Genomic DNA, 17,194 nt, shown 5'->3' with positions numbered 1-17,194 from the left:
TGCCGGTGCGTTTCGTTCCTCCTCTGTGACCAGATCTCCCGTGGTGGCAGCGGGGGGGTGTAAGAGCTGTTTTGTAGGCACTGCGCGAAGCCCCAGGCTGCTGCCCCTGCTCCATCCTGAGGTTTTGAACTGAGTCATCACCGGGTTGAAGGTTAAATTTAGTTTCATGGTTTTCTGCTTGTCCTTTCAGCGTGTCTCGGCGTTTTTCTTCAGTAGTCGTCTCTGCTGCTAATCTCAGTCCCTAAGGCCTCTGTGCATAGAGGGACAGACAGCACAGTAGCCACTTGGAGTAGGTTCTGTAACACAAAGCCCCTCCTAAAAGAGCTTTGGGCTGAGATGCATTCAGACAAAAATGCATCCCTCTGCTTGTTAGTTCAGTTTGCATATGCCCCCATGGAGACATCTGCTGCCCAAGTCCCCTAGGTCCCTGCATTGTTAGTTGGGAGGGCAACAAATCCTCCTGGAGCACGTAGGTGTGTGACACAGGAGGAGATGGACTGCCCTCCAGCAGCATTCAGTTCTTTCTGTTGACTGTAAACAAAGGCTTAACACAGAGGTAGAAGTCTGACACACACAACCAAGGCTATTCTAGCAGTAACAGCGGTTTGGATTAATCTGAATCAAGCTGGTGGTATGTCTTACTGTATGATATCATGAAGACAGACTGAGGGAGTTGGGGTTGTTCAGCCTGGAGAAGAGAAGGTTCTGGGGTGACCTTATAGAGGTCTTCCAGTACTTTAAGGGGGTCTGCGAGAAAGCAGGAGAGGGACCCTTTGTCAGGGGGTGCAGTGATGGGACAAGGAGTGATGGCTTTAAAATAAAAGAGGGGAGATTTAGATTAGATCTTAGGAAGAAATTCTTTACTCTGAGGGTGGTGAGGCACTGGAACAGGCTGCCCACAGAAGCTGTGGATGTGTTCAGGGCCGGGCTGGATGGGGTTTTGAGCAACCTGCTCTGGTGGGAGGTGTCCCTGTACATGGCAGGGGGTTGGAATTAGATGATTTTTAAGGTCCCTTCCCACCCAAGCCATTCTACAGTTCTGTGATTTTAAGACTGGGAAAATATAAACCTGGCATAGCTGGTACTCTTTTAAAAGGAAATTTACCTTGTGCATTTAAGTATGGAGCATCAAGTGATCCATATTTATTCCTGCAAACAGGTAAACTTTTGCAAGATCTGTCCCTTCTGATGGCATGGGTGAAAAGGCAATAAATAAAATGCAGTGATGAGCTGTGTATTTCTAATTAGCAGCCAGTTCACGGAGTGTTTCCAGTAACTAGATTCTTCTGAACTAAAATAATAACTTCTCCTTGAAATACAGACCATCCTGAGTGTGGAGATAATACTCTGTACTCTGACATATTTTAAATGGCCTCAAGCCAGAGGATGTGAAAAGCAATAATGGAAATTATCAGCGTGTAAAGATAAAGATGGTGGAGCTCCGAAGTGCCATGTAATCTGCAGGCAGCTCCATGACCTCTCCGGGGGAGGGAGGGCATGCCTGCTGCATGCTTCTCTTTGCTTCAGCTGCAACGGATCCAAAAAAGCAAGCTAGTCTGTGCTATTTGGAAAATACCCAGACCTGTGAGGTTGCTCAGTTTTTTTTTTTCTTTTTTTCTAGAGCTAGCACAGGTAGTGCTTTGAAGGTATTGCGAGGGTTCTCTATGTACCACGTTCATCAACTCTGTATGCAGGGAAATAATTTGAAATAGCTGCTGCAGAGTGCCTTCTTTGTCTGTAAGGACACTTACAGTTACCGCTAGGAGTGCCTCTGCATGCTCCTTGTCATTTTGCTAGGGTCAGTTGGCTTGGTGTCATTTGCAACTGAATTGAGATGAGCTGCCAAAGATACTCCTGGTGCAAAGAGAGATTGTGTAAGAGGACAGTGTGTGCGTTGTGCTTTCAGTTCACGCTCCAGACCATTTCATGACAGTATCTCTGTTTTGGCAAGCGCAGAATAAAGTTGCGGAAGCTTTAGATTCTTCCTAGGAGAAGTGGTCTCCACAAAACCCACCGGAGTCTTGGCACTGTCTCCAGACAGGGAGCTTGACTGTGACAGTACTTGTAAATGCCAAAAAGATCATCTATTAATATCACTGCGTCGGCATTTATTGCCGAATCAGTTTCTATAAATAATACAGGAGATCTGTTTGTCTCCTGCATTTTTATTAGCAAGCCATCTCTTGTGAATTACGTTAATGCAAAGGGATCAACACCAGAAAATTCCTCCCACCTTTAATTGATGCTCTGAAACTACCGAGGGAAAAAACACAGCAATGATGCATTGTGCTTACAGGTGGAGGAAACCTGATTTGTGGATGTATGTTCTACCAGCAGGATACACTGATGGAGCCACTGCCTGCACGTGTTGAACTAGGAAACATGGACCTAGAGGAACAGGAGAGGTCACCTAAATGGGAAAAGCTGATTTTGGAAGGAGGCCCACTTCAGGAAAATAAAATAAGAAAGGAAAATGGCAAACAGTTGTCAGGGAAGCACTGTATGCATTTCGGCTCCTACCGGCAGCTGTTGCAGGAGCATTTGGTCTGCTTCAGTGTTTCCAAAGCTCCGGCTTTCTCTTAGCAACAAAAACACAAACAAGCTTATCATCTAATATTAGATCACAGCGATAGCTCCGAAGTTGTAGCCTTAAATTGTCTGGGCGAAGCCAAAAGGTTAGAGCAGAAGATTGTGTTAGGTCTGGGGAGGAACGAGGAGCAAAGGGCTCAGGAGTACAGTTGTGCATCCTCTGCCAGCCAGCAGCCCTCGCCCTGGCCCACGACAGCATTTCTTCCCTGTCTTCTACCTGCTGCACGTGTCGGCTGGCCAAATTGCTCAGCAAACGCTCCGGTGGCTGCAAAATAGCGTGAACCGTACCCGTGTCTTTACGGAGGGGAGGGAAGAACAAAAAAGCAAAGAAGGCAGCCCGGCTCGGAGGAACGTAATGTGGTCTGTGTGCCTGCACTGACCGTGGCAAAGCGCTGCCTGCTGCTAGGGCCATATGGCTGGGACAGGCGGCCAGGCTGCTGCCGTGCGTATTTACAGGTACCCAGCTGCACGTTCAGCCTCCCTCCGTTCTGCTGCAGCACTGCGGAGCGCCGACACCGAGGGGCTGGAAACGTGCCATCCTCCAGAATCAATATTTTTGCCAGTCGATTTCTCTTCTTCTTTTTCTGGGGGAGTTTCGAAGCCAGCGATGAGCACTGCTGCCGGGCCGTTTTGATGATCTCCTGCCAGCGCCAAGCTGTCTCGCATTGCAAATGCGTTCGTCCAGCTGAACTCTGAACAACGCCGGCTCTGAGGGCGAGTTACAGGCGCGGGGGTGCTGTGCATCCCGTCTCCATCCCCTGTCTCACGTGGATCCTGTTCCCCCCGGTGCAAAGCCGCCGTCCTTTTGGTTTCTGCTCGGTGCAAGCAGGTGGTGGGGATTCGAGGGGGGTCCTGCTGGCTGCAGCCCACTGCCTTTATCCGCCTTTATCCGAGATGACAGCGGCCTCTAGTGCCGCCGACAGCTCCCTCGCAGAATTCACCACGATCGTGCCCTTGCGCTTCGAGCGCCGCGCTGCGTGGCTGCGTCTCCCCTGGGAGCCCTGCACGTGGAGGAGAGGTGGCTGGGGGTCACACTGAGCTGGGACGTGACTTGTGGCACTGAGAGGAAGGTCTTAGGGTCTCTGAGAAGCTTTTCTGGGTCTGAAAAACTGCTCCGGAGCCCAGGGCAGACAGAAAGGCTGCCGTGCATCCTGCAGCCCGTGGGCAGCACCTCTGTGCGGGGAGATGAGCTTTCCCCGAGAGCTTCTGAAGGCAGGTCCTGAGTCTGTGCTCTCCGTTGTGTAATCGCTTTAAAAGGACGTTCTTGAACTTGAAGTCGTGCCTGGTTTTGTCAGATTTAGGAATTTAATTTGTCCTTCCTCTTTTTTCCCCCATCCGATTTGTTTACACAATTGCATTTTGCAGTCGGGTGTTCTTCCTGCTCCTCAGGAAGGTTCCAGCAAGGTGGTAGGACTGCTGTCAGGCCAGCTGCTAGAGACAGGAGATACATCTCTGCCTTATTTTTTTTTAACGTATTCTGCCCAATTTTTCAGATAAATCAAGAGTAAGAGTGAGGTGGGCTTGTTTTCGTAGGGCCCTGGGGATGAAGGCCGTGCTCAGCCTGGCATCTTGCCCTCTAAAGCTTTCCACAGAAATTTTTGCAGATGAAGAAAGTTCACTGACACGCAAGGTAAATGTGCCTGGCAAATATTTCTTTTCTGCTTCGCTCCCAAGAGGAATTCATTCTTCGTTCCTTCATTCTGAGGATCCAGCTGCTAATTATAGTAGCATATATTAATAATATATTAATAACTGAATCCTCCTCCACCAGTACTATTAGATGAACAATTTTTGGCAAGTCCTTTTACCTCGTGATTCTTGTCCTGTCCAAATTGAGAACATGACTCCTCCGGGGTGAGCGCAGATCCCTGATGCGTCCGTTAACCCTTATCGTTTAACCAAAAAATATGAAATCTTCGAGATAAACCACGGAAGTTGCATTCAAGGGGTGTTTAAATGTCACTGGAGAGGAACTGGTGGACAAAGCTGTGAGCACTGCCTTGCTACCACCCTATTGTTGTTGCCAGTGGTGGCTGACCCTATAATCCTTGTCGCTGAGCGGTTTTACTTCTCTTGGGAAGGCCACGGGGGAGCACACGTGGGGACGCCCATGCCAAGCACCGTGGCAGGGGAAGGGAGAGCTTCCCATCCCGCTACCCAGCGGACAACAAGAAGTTAAAAGGTCTCGTGAAGAAGCGAGCAATCATCTGGCACCTGCTGTTGAAAGCGTTTTATCTGCCGTGCTTTTGCGGTTAATCTCTTTGAGATAAAGTTGTCCTTTTTTTAAAAGGCTGCTGGCCGACTGACGTGGGAGGGCAGGAATTCTTCAGGCCATCGGGTTTTCCATGTTGGGACGAGGCGAGGTTGCTCCTGCTATATCAGAAATCAGGCTGCATTTTTATTTGGAAAAAGGTCGAGGTGTGGGATGGGGGTCACTGCTGCTGAGCCCTGCTTCCTGTAAGGAAGGCGAGCAGGTGTGCTGCTGCATGCTCAGCTGCCCGCTGCCTTTATCCAGCGCTCAGGGGAAGGAAGGGGGGTATTTTGGTATTTGCTTTGGGCGGAGGAGCCCAGGCTGTAGGTTGGCCTGCTAACTCCAAGCGGGAATATATGCAGGATCCTCCAGGAATGGTCAAGGAAACGAAGCAGGCACTGCTTGAGCTAACCAGTGTAAAAGAACTGCAGCTTGACAGCATGGAGCAAGCAGAAGGTAAAACTGCCTTTCCCCATCCCTGCCTACATTCCAAATCTGTGCACGATTCCTCCTTACTTACTAACCGTAACTGCTGACGTGTTCCCCGGATTTAATCGTTGTATCTAATAGCCCCTTCGTCTGATGGCAGCAGGATCCCAGTCGCCTCTGGGTATCATCACCTGGATGTTCAGAGTAGGGGCATTTACCAACTTAAACATCTTCCCATACTTTTCGGTGTCCAAAAACATCTGTTAAACTAAAGAACGTACCCGAAATATCTGTAGAGATGCTGTATGAGTGTGCAGCTGAGAGCTAGCTTAGCACAGAATCAGCTCTTCTGCTAATTTCTTTGCTCCACAGCACCGACCCGTGGATGCTACAGGTGGAGAAGCAAAGGAAGCCAGGTAGTGACCCAGGGACTTTTGCAGAAAAAGTTTTTGAGCAAACTTAATAAATCTTCTGTCCCTGGGAACAGCAGACTCATGAAATTGAACCAGAGCCTCTGGCAACTGTAAGAAATTGCAATCTTAGCTCGGTAGGAAATGGAAATCTGTTCTACATTATTAATACTCAGCGATGTTTTCTGTAATTCAGATGGGGCTGATTCATGGTTTGTATCCCGTGGAACTACTCAGGCAGCTGTTTAATGCCTTCTCCCACGAGGTGGCAGTCGAAGGCTGTGCAGCCCTGTCTGCCAAGTGAGCATTTTTCCTAAGGTTTATGTAGTTCAGTAGCTGAATCCTCCTCACTGCCATCAAGTTCGTTGGTTTTTTTAGTCGCAAAAGGTAATTTCCCAGATATTCAGATTTTTGCCCAGTGAATTTTATTCAAGAATTTCCTGCCTTGTCTGTAAACTAGCTTTTGGGGAAGCTGCTATCTGCTTGAGGTTGTTTAAATGTCAGATTGTGTTATCTGACTTGCTGCTTACTTGGTAATGAGAGAGAAATACTGAGGGAGGCAGAGCACTTGCATCTTTGTCTGCGTTTCGCTCATCAGCTGGCAGGAGATGGAGTTTCATCCCGCTCCATTTCATGCAGCTTTTTTTTTTTTAATGCAAAGATCCAGCCTCGGAGGACTGCAGACACCAGTGCACCTTGTGCTGTGACGCAGTGATAAACTGCTCAGCGTTGTGTATTGGCACCCGATGTCCTATGCTGAACACGAACCAATTTCAAAGTATTCCAGCCTGGAAAGCTTTGCACTTAGGACAATTACAACTAATGCAGTGAATAACTAAAGCAAAGTTCAGTAGAGAAAATGTGTTGCTGGCTGGCAGCTTTGTTTGCAGAACTCTTTCCTTCTGTCTTACAGAAAAATTTCCCGGATTATTGTTGTTGTTAAACGTCATTTTCCCCTTTTCTGAAAGAGCTGTAACAGCCTAGGGTCACAGACTGGCAGGCACTCCCCAGACAAGGTGGTCAGTTTGAGGAGCGTGATCACCGAGCCGTTTGTTACCGTTTCACCAGGATGTCAGGTGATATTAATTAATGCAAAGGGATAACACTGATCATCTAAAAGCTTCCAGCCCAAGTGCTGTCTCCCCCAGCTCCATACTGACTCCTCCTGACTCAGTAGGTAACAGGGCTGTTGCCTTTCCTTTCTCACAAAGGAGAACCCGAGCACCTGGGGCAGGGAGTAGCAGGACCCATTCCCACCTTGGTCCGTGGTTGGAGCACTTCTCAATTCTTTGTGTTGCAGTAGTCCAGCCTGTAGGGGACTGGCGTTGAGCTAGCTGCCATGGGAATGCAGCAGGAGAGCAGCAGCTCTGCTTTCCGAAGAGCATGGGAGGAGATGAACACGGGCAGATGGGACACACGCGGTCACTGTATGATGGGAAGTGTTCCTAGAGCATCAGCTGCCATACGTGTAACCTCAAACCATTGTAAACATCACATCAAAGTGTGAGTTTTGAGGAAGGATAAAGGGTACTTGTCGTTTTGATTAGCAAGTGACAAAGATCACAAGGCTCTTAATCTCTCGGATCACCACCTGAACCTGTTGAGCACAGCAAAGCTGTTGCAAATAGAGAATTTCGTCTTCTGCTTGTTAACCTGCTAATCTTACTGTAAAGAGATGATTGAAATTCAGGCCTTTAAACTTCCATGAGCTGAAAATTCACAGTCCAGATTGAAACACAATGACAGTTCACAACAGCCAGGACTAGCATGAGGGAGAAAAGCAGAGGCCTGAAAATGGGGAATACTCAGGCGAGCCTTTTCAAGCCAGCTGTGAAACGCTTTTAAGAATGTGATCTTGAAATCTCGTTATCCTTTTGTCCTCGGCTTATTAAATGACTCAGCATTGTCTGGCTGTCTCTCCCCTCATTCCCTGCTCCAACATTTTCAGTCTGACATGTCATCTTCCTCTCCTGCCTGTTGCATGGTCTTGTTAAATTATGGTCAGACAACTTTTTTTCGTGGCAACTTCTCTAACGAGTATTTTCAGTTGCTGTGGGCTGATGCACAGACCAAGGTAGCGCAGGGATGAGTACAGGGGAGAACAGAAACCTGTTGCTTGGTCGTGAGTGCAGGAAGGTGTCTTCTCTGACTGTTCCTGTGTAACTGTCAGTGCCTGATCTGCTGCTGCATGCATACTTTATTATCTAACTTAAGAAATTATATTTTGGGATCTGCTGTCAGCATTGTTTCCTGCAAAGCTTGCTCTTGCTGCTCTTCCCTCCCCCGGCTTATGGATAGTTTCTTAGCTAATGGCAAGTTTCCAGCTTGTCGGATTGCATTGCTGGGATGCTGTACTTTTCCAATTGTTTCCAGGGGAACTGTATCAGTTCTTACGGCTTTTGCCAGGCTTTTTTCTCCATTTTTTTCATTATACCTACATATATATCTGTATGATAAGGATTTTTGAATTTACTGCAGTGTTTAGAACAGTGATCTTGTGCTCTTGAGAGAAGTGACTTCAGTCGCTAGAGTCTGAATGACTGCATGGCCACCCCTGTGCCAAACGAGCTGGTTGCCTGCAGGAAGCCAAAGCTGTGCCGGCTCCTCCTGCCCGCGTTATCCTGAGCTGGAAGAACCAGAAGTCTTGTCCTGGCTTCTGAGAACATGGTGACTGTGGCTTCCAGGAATTATGGTTAGTGAGTGTAGCGTAGAGTTGCTCCCAGAGTAGAAAGAGGATTTGGGCTGAGGAGAGGAGTCAGAGGGGCAGTGGAAAGGCTCCTGCCCGCTCCACGATCTCGTCTGTAACACCAGCATCAGGCATGGCCCAAGTTCTTGTCCAGCAGTGCTGCGTTTGGAGGGACCAGACACCTCTAGTTACTGTCTGCCAAGTAGCAGCCCTTCTTCCTGCACTTGTATGGGAACGTGGGCGTGCTGGGGAAGGACCTGGTGGGGCTGGGGCAATCCCTCGTGGCCCCCTGCAGCTCCGGGCTGTGCGTATCCAGAGCTGTGGTGCACCGGCAGCAAGGCAAAACCCACCGACTGCTTTGACAAATGGGCAGCTGTGGCATTTAATGAAGATTTAGCTTCCAGATCTGCTCCAAGCTTTGACCCACGTAGGTGACTCTCTTGTAGGCAAATGCTTTCCCAGTGCTGCGTCACCCAAGTATGAAAATGTAAAAATTGGGGAAGTTTTAGGGGTTCTTGGCATGCCCTCCGTGCTCCCGCGGCGGTGGATGGTGTTTGTCAGGAGTGCTTCAGGTTAGAAGTGCTTGAAAGAGTTTGGCACGGAAAGACAGGAGAGCGGTGTTGTGATGAGATTATCAGAAGCCTCTGTGTTTTGTGGAGAAATTCATCATAATCTTGTTACCTGTGCACCAGTTAACAGGGGTCATTATTGCCCTTTGCCTGGGAGGGGTTTCTCTCCACAGCAGGATCTTATTTTCTCTAGCACAGGTTCTCCTACAGACAGAGACCCTTGTATTCCTGCCTGACCAGCTTGTGGAGCCAGGCTTCCTTTTGCCCTGTTTCGAATCTCCCCTTCTATCAGTATTTTACTGCTGCTGCTATCGGCTTGAGATGGTGATGAGCAATTTGGGATCAATGTCTGTGTGGCAGTGTCGTCGTTAAAAGAGTTAACAGTGAAAATTGGCGTTTTCTTGAAAACTGAAGGAATTAAATGGAAGCCAGAGTAATCACTCAGTTCCCAGCTCGTTTCTAGCTAATGCACGAACCAAAAGCTTGTAGCTGCCTGGTGGCAGCAGGACACGCTCGTCTGTCTCCAGGAACTATAAACTTCTGCAGTGTTTTTGCAGACTCTCACGTACGCATCTCCAACAATTTATATTCTGCTGCTTGTTCTTGCAACCGAAACTCTGAGAAAACATTTCTCAGAGAAAGCTTAGCGCAAGGAAATGCAATGCACGGGGCCGCTTCTTTAAAGATCTGCATGGACCATGTGATGTTTGCTGGAGTTAATAGGATGCCGTAGATACTGCACTTCATTAAGCAGTGTGCTTCTTGAAATAATTAAAAACTCTGTGGATTGTTTACAGACTGCTTTTGCTGTTTGTTCCCTTCAGCTTGCTGTGGTCTGCAATTTTTCTGCTTTGGAGAGCAGTGTATTGCTCTCCCTCTGCCATTTAGCCCAGCCTTGCTTTGTGGCTGCATCAGATCTTGCTGTCTCCTTTCAGTGAATTTGTTCTCTTTCCTCCTTCCCTCCCATTTAGCATGCTCCAGTAGCCTAAAATTCAGCTTGTAAGCAAAGTAAAGCTTCACCCAGATTTGTAAAATCTGTCTTTACCTCCTGATGCCAGCACCACCACCCCCAAAAAAAGGAAACAAAAAATCCCCCTTGTCAATTAGAGCAAAAACGTGGCTGACTTGCCAGCAGGTGCGGTGTCTGTTTGCACTGGAGATGTTTACAGCACAGCCACCTTCCTTCCTCGCCAGGAAAAGGCTGGAGCTGCTTACTCAGAGAAATCGGCAGTGTCCCTGTGCAGTGGCTCTGCTGATTTGTATCAGAACAGTCGTTTACCTCAGACTTGTAAAATGGCTTTGGGTGAGCTCCAAGCTTTGGGGAATTGTGTAAATGGAAACCAAAAGTTGGTAATCAATAGAGGCTGCAGCCTGAGCTGTGCTGTTCTGACTTGCAAAATGTGCTGGAGATTAAGTCACTGTTACAGGTTAGGCATGCAAAATTGCTAATGACGCTTTTAAAATATTCCTATTTTTCTGTAAATTCTTGGAAGCACAGAGAAAAAGGTCTGGGAGAATGAAGGGATAAGAGACGAAACATTTATTCTCTCGCTGTATTCTTGCTGGGTCCATACACTTGGCTTCCTTTACACAAAGCTGTAGCTGAACACTGAAGGAAGGGAAACCCTGCAGCAGCCTCTCTGTGCTCCTGCAAACCTGCCGCTTTGACCCTGCCACAGAGCCCTTCGCAGGGCTCCCGATGGGCACAACACACCTTATCTTCAGCAGCTGGTGCTGAGCTGCTCTCCACGGATTTATCTAACCTTTTTTTGATCTGTTTGGAAAATCTGCCTTGTCCTCTCCTGCATCCTGTGGCAATGAGCTCGGTCTTTTTTGTGCTGCATGCAGAAGTACTTCAGCTGCTCGAAGCGCGACCTCATGGTCCTCACACCTATCAGGGGTGTTCCTGAACAAGCACGATGTGGCTTTCTGCATACGTGCTGTTGTATGAGCTGAATTCCTCTCCAGGCACAGACAGGTCTCACCTTTCATCCTCTTGCTCCCTGATGCAGGTATGTAGCTCCTGCACTCCTGCCCTGTCAATGAGAACTGCCGAATCCTGGAATCCTCCAGCACGAGATGCAAGTTCTGCTGATTCAGAGCTGCTGCAGTGAACTGGCCACCTGACTTGGCCACAGCATTACTTGGTTTACACCTTTCGGGATTTTTTTTTTTACTACTGCTCTGAACTTAACTTGCAGTATATTTTACAAATGCGTTCTTCCCGTAGGTGGCTTATTACTTCTGGATGCTGTGCTAATAGCAGCTATTCTGCTTGTGTCAAAAGCTGCAGGAAGTGCTTATTGTTCCCTTAATGTGCCATTACCTGGGTAGCCCATATGCACAGCATAAAGGGGAGCAAGAGAAAACTTCTCTGCAAAATTAGGAGTTGCATAGCTTTCACGCATCAAATGGCAGGTTTTTTTGTTCGTGAAACAGCAAATTCTTGGGAGGCAATCATCTCTCTGAATTTTAGGCACTTCCAGTGTTGGCATATCCATCACAGCTAGTGTTTCTGTCTGGATAATCAATGGGAAGAAATGAGCTCCTCTGCAATGCATTCACATGATCTGTGCTGGAGGCTCTTTCTGAAGGTGATGAATTGCACCCTGGAAGTGCAGTTCGGTGAGTCTGGCCAGCTCGGATGTAGACATCTCCATCGTAGCCAGCTCCCAGAGGATGATTCATCTCCTCTAGAAGTCTGCAGCGCCGGCGTCTCCAGCACGGATGATCCTTCACGCTCTCCTTATACTCTGGAAACCTGGGCAGGACACTCAGGATAGTTCAGGGCATGGTTTACCGGGTTGAATGCACCCAGTTTTAGGTGAGAAGACTTTGTTATATCTGCCCCATTGAGGTGTAAGGTACCCCCATGGAAGTACCTCCAGGTAATCAGAGCAACCCCCATTACGTGGTGCGAGTTTCTCTGCTTAGCCATGGAGGTCAGCGTGCGTTCGGCTGCCAGCCATGAGCTAGCCAAAATCAGCGCTAAGCACACGATCGTGAAGAGATGGATAAAAGCTGGGGGGGAACGATTTCAGAATGATCCACCCTCTGGGATTCGTTGGGTTTTTGTCGTAGTGCAGCAAAGTCAGTAATCTTTCTAATAAATTACTGGATCAGACGAAAAACCTGTTCAGCCCATTTCTTTATAGGTGAAAGTGGTCTGTAGTGGAGAAGCCAGGAAAAGAATCCAAGGGAAAATTAACTGTATTCCTTGATAGGTCTTTATCCCTCTCCTGGCTAATTGCTCTTTGAACCGATCTAGATCTCTGATATTCTGTTAACCTGTGGCGGTGACAGACCTACAAAAGAACATTTCATTTCAGACACTTGTTCTTGTGCTGTGAGGCAGTGTTAATAACCATTCCCCATTAACCAGCCTGAAGAGTCCAATCTAATTAATCTTCCCCGAGATGGAAGCCACTCCACCAGGATGGAGAGCAGTCTTAGCGCTGTGCGAGCTCTGCCTCTGCGGGGGCACTGCCGAATTTCTCTCAAGTTCCTCCATAGTGAGTGCGTGTGCAGAGAGTTCAGTTCATGTATTTTCATGTGAATAATTCTGAAATCTCATGGGTTTAATGAAATCTAGTGGTGACAAGATCTCTATTTTAACTGGATGCTTTTCCGTATCAAGGGACTTGGGTTTCTCCGGTGCGCGGAGGTCAGTGCTTTCATTTCTTAACTCTTTCCAAGGTGGTTTTTCTTTGTAAGACGCCAGCAGTTCAGCCGGTTTCTAGTATGATGGGTTTCATATTGATGAAGACAGCCGATTGCAGAAATATGACTGTGAATATAATGACAGGAAGGAGGGTCTGAGGAATGTGCCAGTGCAGGATTTCTGTTCTTGAGATCTTAATCTGAACAAGAGGTGTTTTTTTTTTTTTCCTTATGAATGCAGTAAGAGATGAAATGGAGCAAATAATATACTAAACAGTTATACCTTTTTAACAGAACGTGTTCAGTGCTAAAGAGTTTATAAAGAGGCTGCAGGGAGAACATAATGCGTGCATTTGTGTGTCACATGTTCATAGGAAAGTTGTCCCAAAGCAGAAGACCACATTAGTCTTGGTAGATGGAGCTAAAATTATATTTGTCCATATGAAAAAGAATAATATCTCAACTCTGGAGTTCACAGAGACAGGAAGGCAGAGCATCTGTTTTTATTTTAACCTCTTCTGCCTTTTTTTTTTTCTTTCAGGTCATATCTGACTCCAGTACGGGATGAGGAAGCAGAATCACTGAGAAAGGCACGATCCAGACAGGCTCGACAGACTCGCAGGTCTACACAGGTAAAGAATGGAAATCATCACGTTCAAGTGAAGGATGAAGAGAGCCAGTATGCGAAGAAGCAAGATTTCTTTCGCTAGTATACTGCTACATATTACAAGGGGCTTGTCTGCCCTACCGGTGTCGGAGAGGTTCCGGTAAAAGTTCACACAAGCAGTTATTACCAAATACTCCTCTAAGCATACACAAGTGAGACTTCAAAATTCTCATTTCTTCCTTTTCATTTGTAGCTTGATCATGTATATTTGGGTTGCTTTGACTCATTTATTGCATAGGTACGCTGAGAAATGTGTTAAAGGCAACACGGTGCTTTTCTTGGTGTTAGCATAAAGGCAAAGCCCAGAAGCATTTGCCTGGCCAGGCAGAAGCCTGCTGGGCATCTTAAAGTTAGTACCTGAGCTGGAAGACTTGAAATCTAACTGCATAAATTAAAAAATTCTCACTCTTACTTTCTCTCTAGGGTGTGACACTGACAGACCTTCAGGAGGCAGAGCGAACCTTCAGCCGGTCTCGGGCAGAACGGCAAGCTCAGGAGCAGCAAAGTGAGAAAGCTGAGAGCACTGAGCCTGCTGAGGACAGCAGTGAGAGGCAGGAAACCCGGTCACGGTGGAGCAGAAATACAGATGATGAGGTGATCCTCCTGGCCTTACATCTCATTGTTAGAGCTGATGAAACCATTTAGGATAGCTGACACAAGGAGAAATTCTTGTGGGGTTCTCTGTTTGTTTTAAGGCGGGGCAGACTTGCTGGAAAGAAGTAATACTGAGGATTATCCCTGCCTCAGAAATCTGCGTGAGGGTGTGGATATGGAGGTGTTAGAAGTTACCTGTTCCTTTGCTCTCCACTGAGAATTTTACTTTTGTGTCTTGCCAGAAAATAGAACTGTGTAGATCATAGAAAGTGAAATGTGAAGGCTAACGATAAAAATGTTGCCTGGATCCATCCTTACTGTGCAGACTGAACTGAAGCTTTGTGTTCACATCATGCCACAGATGTTGTGCATATAATGGAAAGCTAGAGAGACCAGTTTTCTCCCCCTTCCATCACTCCTGTTTTTATTCACCATAAATCATTTGTTTCAATGAGATAATTTGTTTGTCCTGTTACTGGCAGTAAGGACTAAGTCAGTGATGATAGGCTTCCTGGTAATGGGAAGGTGCTCTCATGTTGTAGCTGTACGATGCTATTAGCATTTGTCCCAGTCTGATGGAATGAATTATACCTGATCTGGTGGATAGAGGTGATCACTTCCAGCAGCAGTGAAGAAAAAATTATGCTCTATAAGATTACTCAGTTACCCGAAGTCCCAAATCCTTTTCATTCTACTAACTTTTTGTCCTGTTTGTTTACAGACTGTCTATCGGCGATTAAGGTGCCCAGCACAACCAGACAAACCTACAACACCTGTATCTCCTTCTACGTCAGCACCTCTCCTTTATACAAGTTCTTATCTAACCCGAACAAATAAGTATCTAGGTCTTGACTCTGTGAATCCGGCAGACTTCAGAGGTGCAGCCACAGTGATGGAGAAAAATGGTACGTACCCAGCAGAATGAAGGAGATTCAAAGCTCAGAGTTTTTCATGGGTTTTAGAACTTTGAGTGTATACAGAGAATAAGTTTACTTGTTGTTCTGAGGGGAGAGATATGGGGAGCTACTATCTCATCAAATAAATATTATTTGTTTAAATTGAAATCTTAATGTAAGATACAGCCTGTTGCTTGTAAAAGAGAGGGATAGAGGTCTTCCATTTTGGATAAGTAACTGGGTAACATGAATCCATGTAGTGTTTAGATCTTAGAGCTTGGGGGGAGCAATTCTACCACTACAGTTTGTCCTGAGAACAGAAGTAAGCTGTGATGATCTGGAAAGAGCTGACAGCTCGGATATTCTCTCTAGTCTCTGATAAAGAAAGGTGTGTGAGTAGCCAGATGCAGTAGGGCACTGGAATTCCATTTCATTTTAATCACTTCTTTGTAATATAACACGAGCCAAAATTACCTTGATCAGCTTGAAAAGAACCCCAGTGCCTTAGCAAAAACACAAATGTAAATCACTGAAACCAAAGCAGTCTTTCTTTGCTTGGCTAGAGTGCGAAGATCCAGATTTAGACGACAGATCTTCAAACAAACAGTCAATCCGAGAGAGGAGGCGGCCGAAAGAGAGGCGAAGAGGCACCGGCATCATTTTCTCAACAAAAGATGTGAGTTTGAGTTCCTCAGAGAAGTAAAACTCATTCTGTAATATTCAGGGTGAATTTCCTTCCAGTTCCGAGCTTCAGATTTTTTCCAGGTCAGTTCATTTCCCATTAGTCCTTCCCTCTCCAACTCTGTTTCAGACTGGCACTTCCAAAGGAATCGCGTCACTCTTTGGCCCGTGTAAAATCCAAGCAGCAGGCTCTGAGAGGCCTGCTCTTGATCACAAATCAGTGTGATCCTTGCAGAATTGTGAAAGAGCCCACATGGGAGAAGACAGATTAGAAGTCTGGTTCCTTTGGAAGAAGGAGGTCTTGAGCTACTGGAAGTATTTTCAAATTCCTCTGAGTCCAAATTTGGCTACACTTTAGGCCCCCTAAAAGGATGACAGTGAAGAATAAAACCTGTGTCTGGATCCCCTGCCCAGCACCAGAAAACACACACAGCATATAATGCAGAAGAGCTGGCTGTGTCATGGTCATTTCTTTTTGTCCTGGTTTCAAAGAGATTTCTTCAGTCTGAGAGAAGAAAGGCAGCCCTCCAAACCTTGGTTAGAGAAGGAAAGAGAGTAAGGTAGGGAAGTAGATCACCTTTTTCAGCAGGACAATAAATATTATGAAAACATGATTAAGTCTGCAACAACTCCAGTCCAGCTCTGGACGTATAAGCTCCCTCATACACCTCAGGGGTGGAAGCTTCTTGCACAATACTATGAAAAACCAATGGTCTTCCCAATGGCAGACATACATAATGTTGAGTATTTGGAGTTGCGAGTTGACAGGACCCTGCTGGAACATCAGAAAATCCATTAAAAGACTGGTTGCAAACACCCCTTTTGACTATTTTCAGATGATTCTGGCATTTTTGCACATGTGCCAAATGTAATCCTTTTTTTTTTCTGCTTATTGTTTTCTTTGTTAAATGCTTTGCAGCTTGCCCAGTTATCTACAGGCTCGTTGGAGCGATGTTACTAGCTTCAGAGCAGAAGAAAAATCACTTCTCAGAGTTTTTGTTCATTTCTCTGTTATCTCTGTATGAAACCACAAATACAGCCTCCGAAATGTCTTGAATTCAATACTGAGTCAGATGTGATGCCACAGTAGTTTACCATCGCTCTATAATCTCCTAGAGCCTGCCGTGGTGCTGTTAGGACGAGGGTTACAGAGTCAGCATAAGTGCAAGCTGTCTGGGAGTGGCTAGTCTTTCCTTCTGGAGCCTACATGAAGGGGAGGACGTTATTTGAAAGTCAATATTTTGTCGACATTTCAGATACGTAGTCATCTCAAGTGTCACAACATTTGTTCCCCAAGTAAATTAGGTGTATTACTCCCTCTCCTACCAAGTCTTCAGGAGCATTCAAATCACAGTAGCAGTCTCAAGAGAGTAATGCTTTCTCCACTACTAAGATCTCCTAAATGGCCATTAGTTTACCAAACATTATCTGCTAATCAGCCAAAAGCAGCTAGGCAGGCAGTTATTTCAACAGAATTGTTCACAGCTTTAGCATCAATTCATAAGCAATACATTATGTTGCTGCGACAAAAAAAATAAATTGCTGTTTTCAAGGCTGCCTAATTATATTGTTTGCTTTTCATCTTAGGATGATGATGAAGTTGATGGAAATGAGGAAGTGAAGGAAACTCGGGTAAGTGAAAACGTATTTCTAAATAGACGGTGCTTCACTCCTGAGTTTTGGTGGCAATAAGTCTTCTTTGGCTGTGCTTCTGTTCACACCGGAGGTTCAGGCTCTGTTCAGCAGCTGAGCACGAACTGGG

The 17,194-nt window shown here is 46.4% G+C and overlaps 1 protein-coding gene across 12 annotated transcripts in view; it reads left to right on the top strand.

The window, feature by feature from the left end:
- Nucleotides 1-17,194, top strand: part of PPP1R12B (protein phosphatase 1 regulatory subunit 12B) — a 120,010-nt gene that overhangs the window by 59,448 nt on the left and 43,368 nt on the right. For all 12 annotated transcript variants that reach the window (XM_066983164.1, XM_066983163.1, XM_066983165.1 and 9 more), the window contains 5 exons: nt 13,136-13,226; nt 13,685-13,855; nt 14,577-14,760; nt 15,315-15,427; nt 17,020-17,064. In XM_066983164.1, coding sequence (XP_066839265.1) covers nt 13,136-13,226; nt 13,685-13,855; nt 14,577-14,760; nt 15,315-15,427; nt 17,020-17,064 — 604 coding nt within the window. The remainder of the gene's footprint in view (nt 1-13,135; nt 13,227-13,684; nt 13,856-14,576; nt 14,761-15,314; nt 15,428-17,019; nt 17,065-17,194) is intronic.

The sequence above is a fragment of the Anser cygnoides genome, chromosome 25 (assembly GCF_040182565.1).
Source record: "Anser cygnoides isolate HZ-2024a breed goose chromosome 25, Taihu_goose_T2T_genome, whole genome shotgun sequence".
Taxonomy (NCBI): domain Eukaryota; kingdom Metazoa; phylum Chordata; class Aves; order Anseriformes; family Anatidae; genus Anser; species Anser cygnoides.
This window is presented reverse-complemented; position numbering and strand designations above follow the sequence as displayed.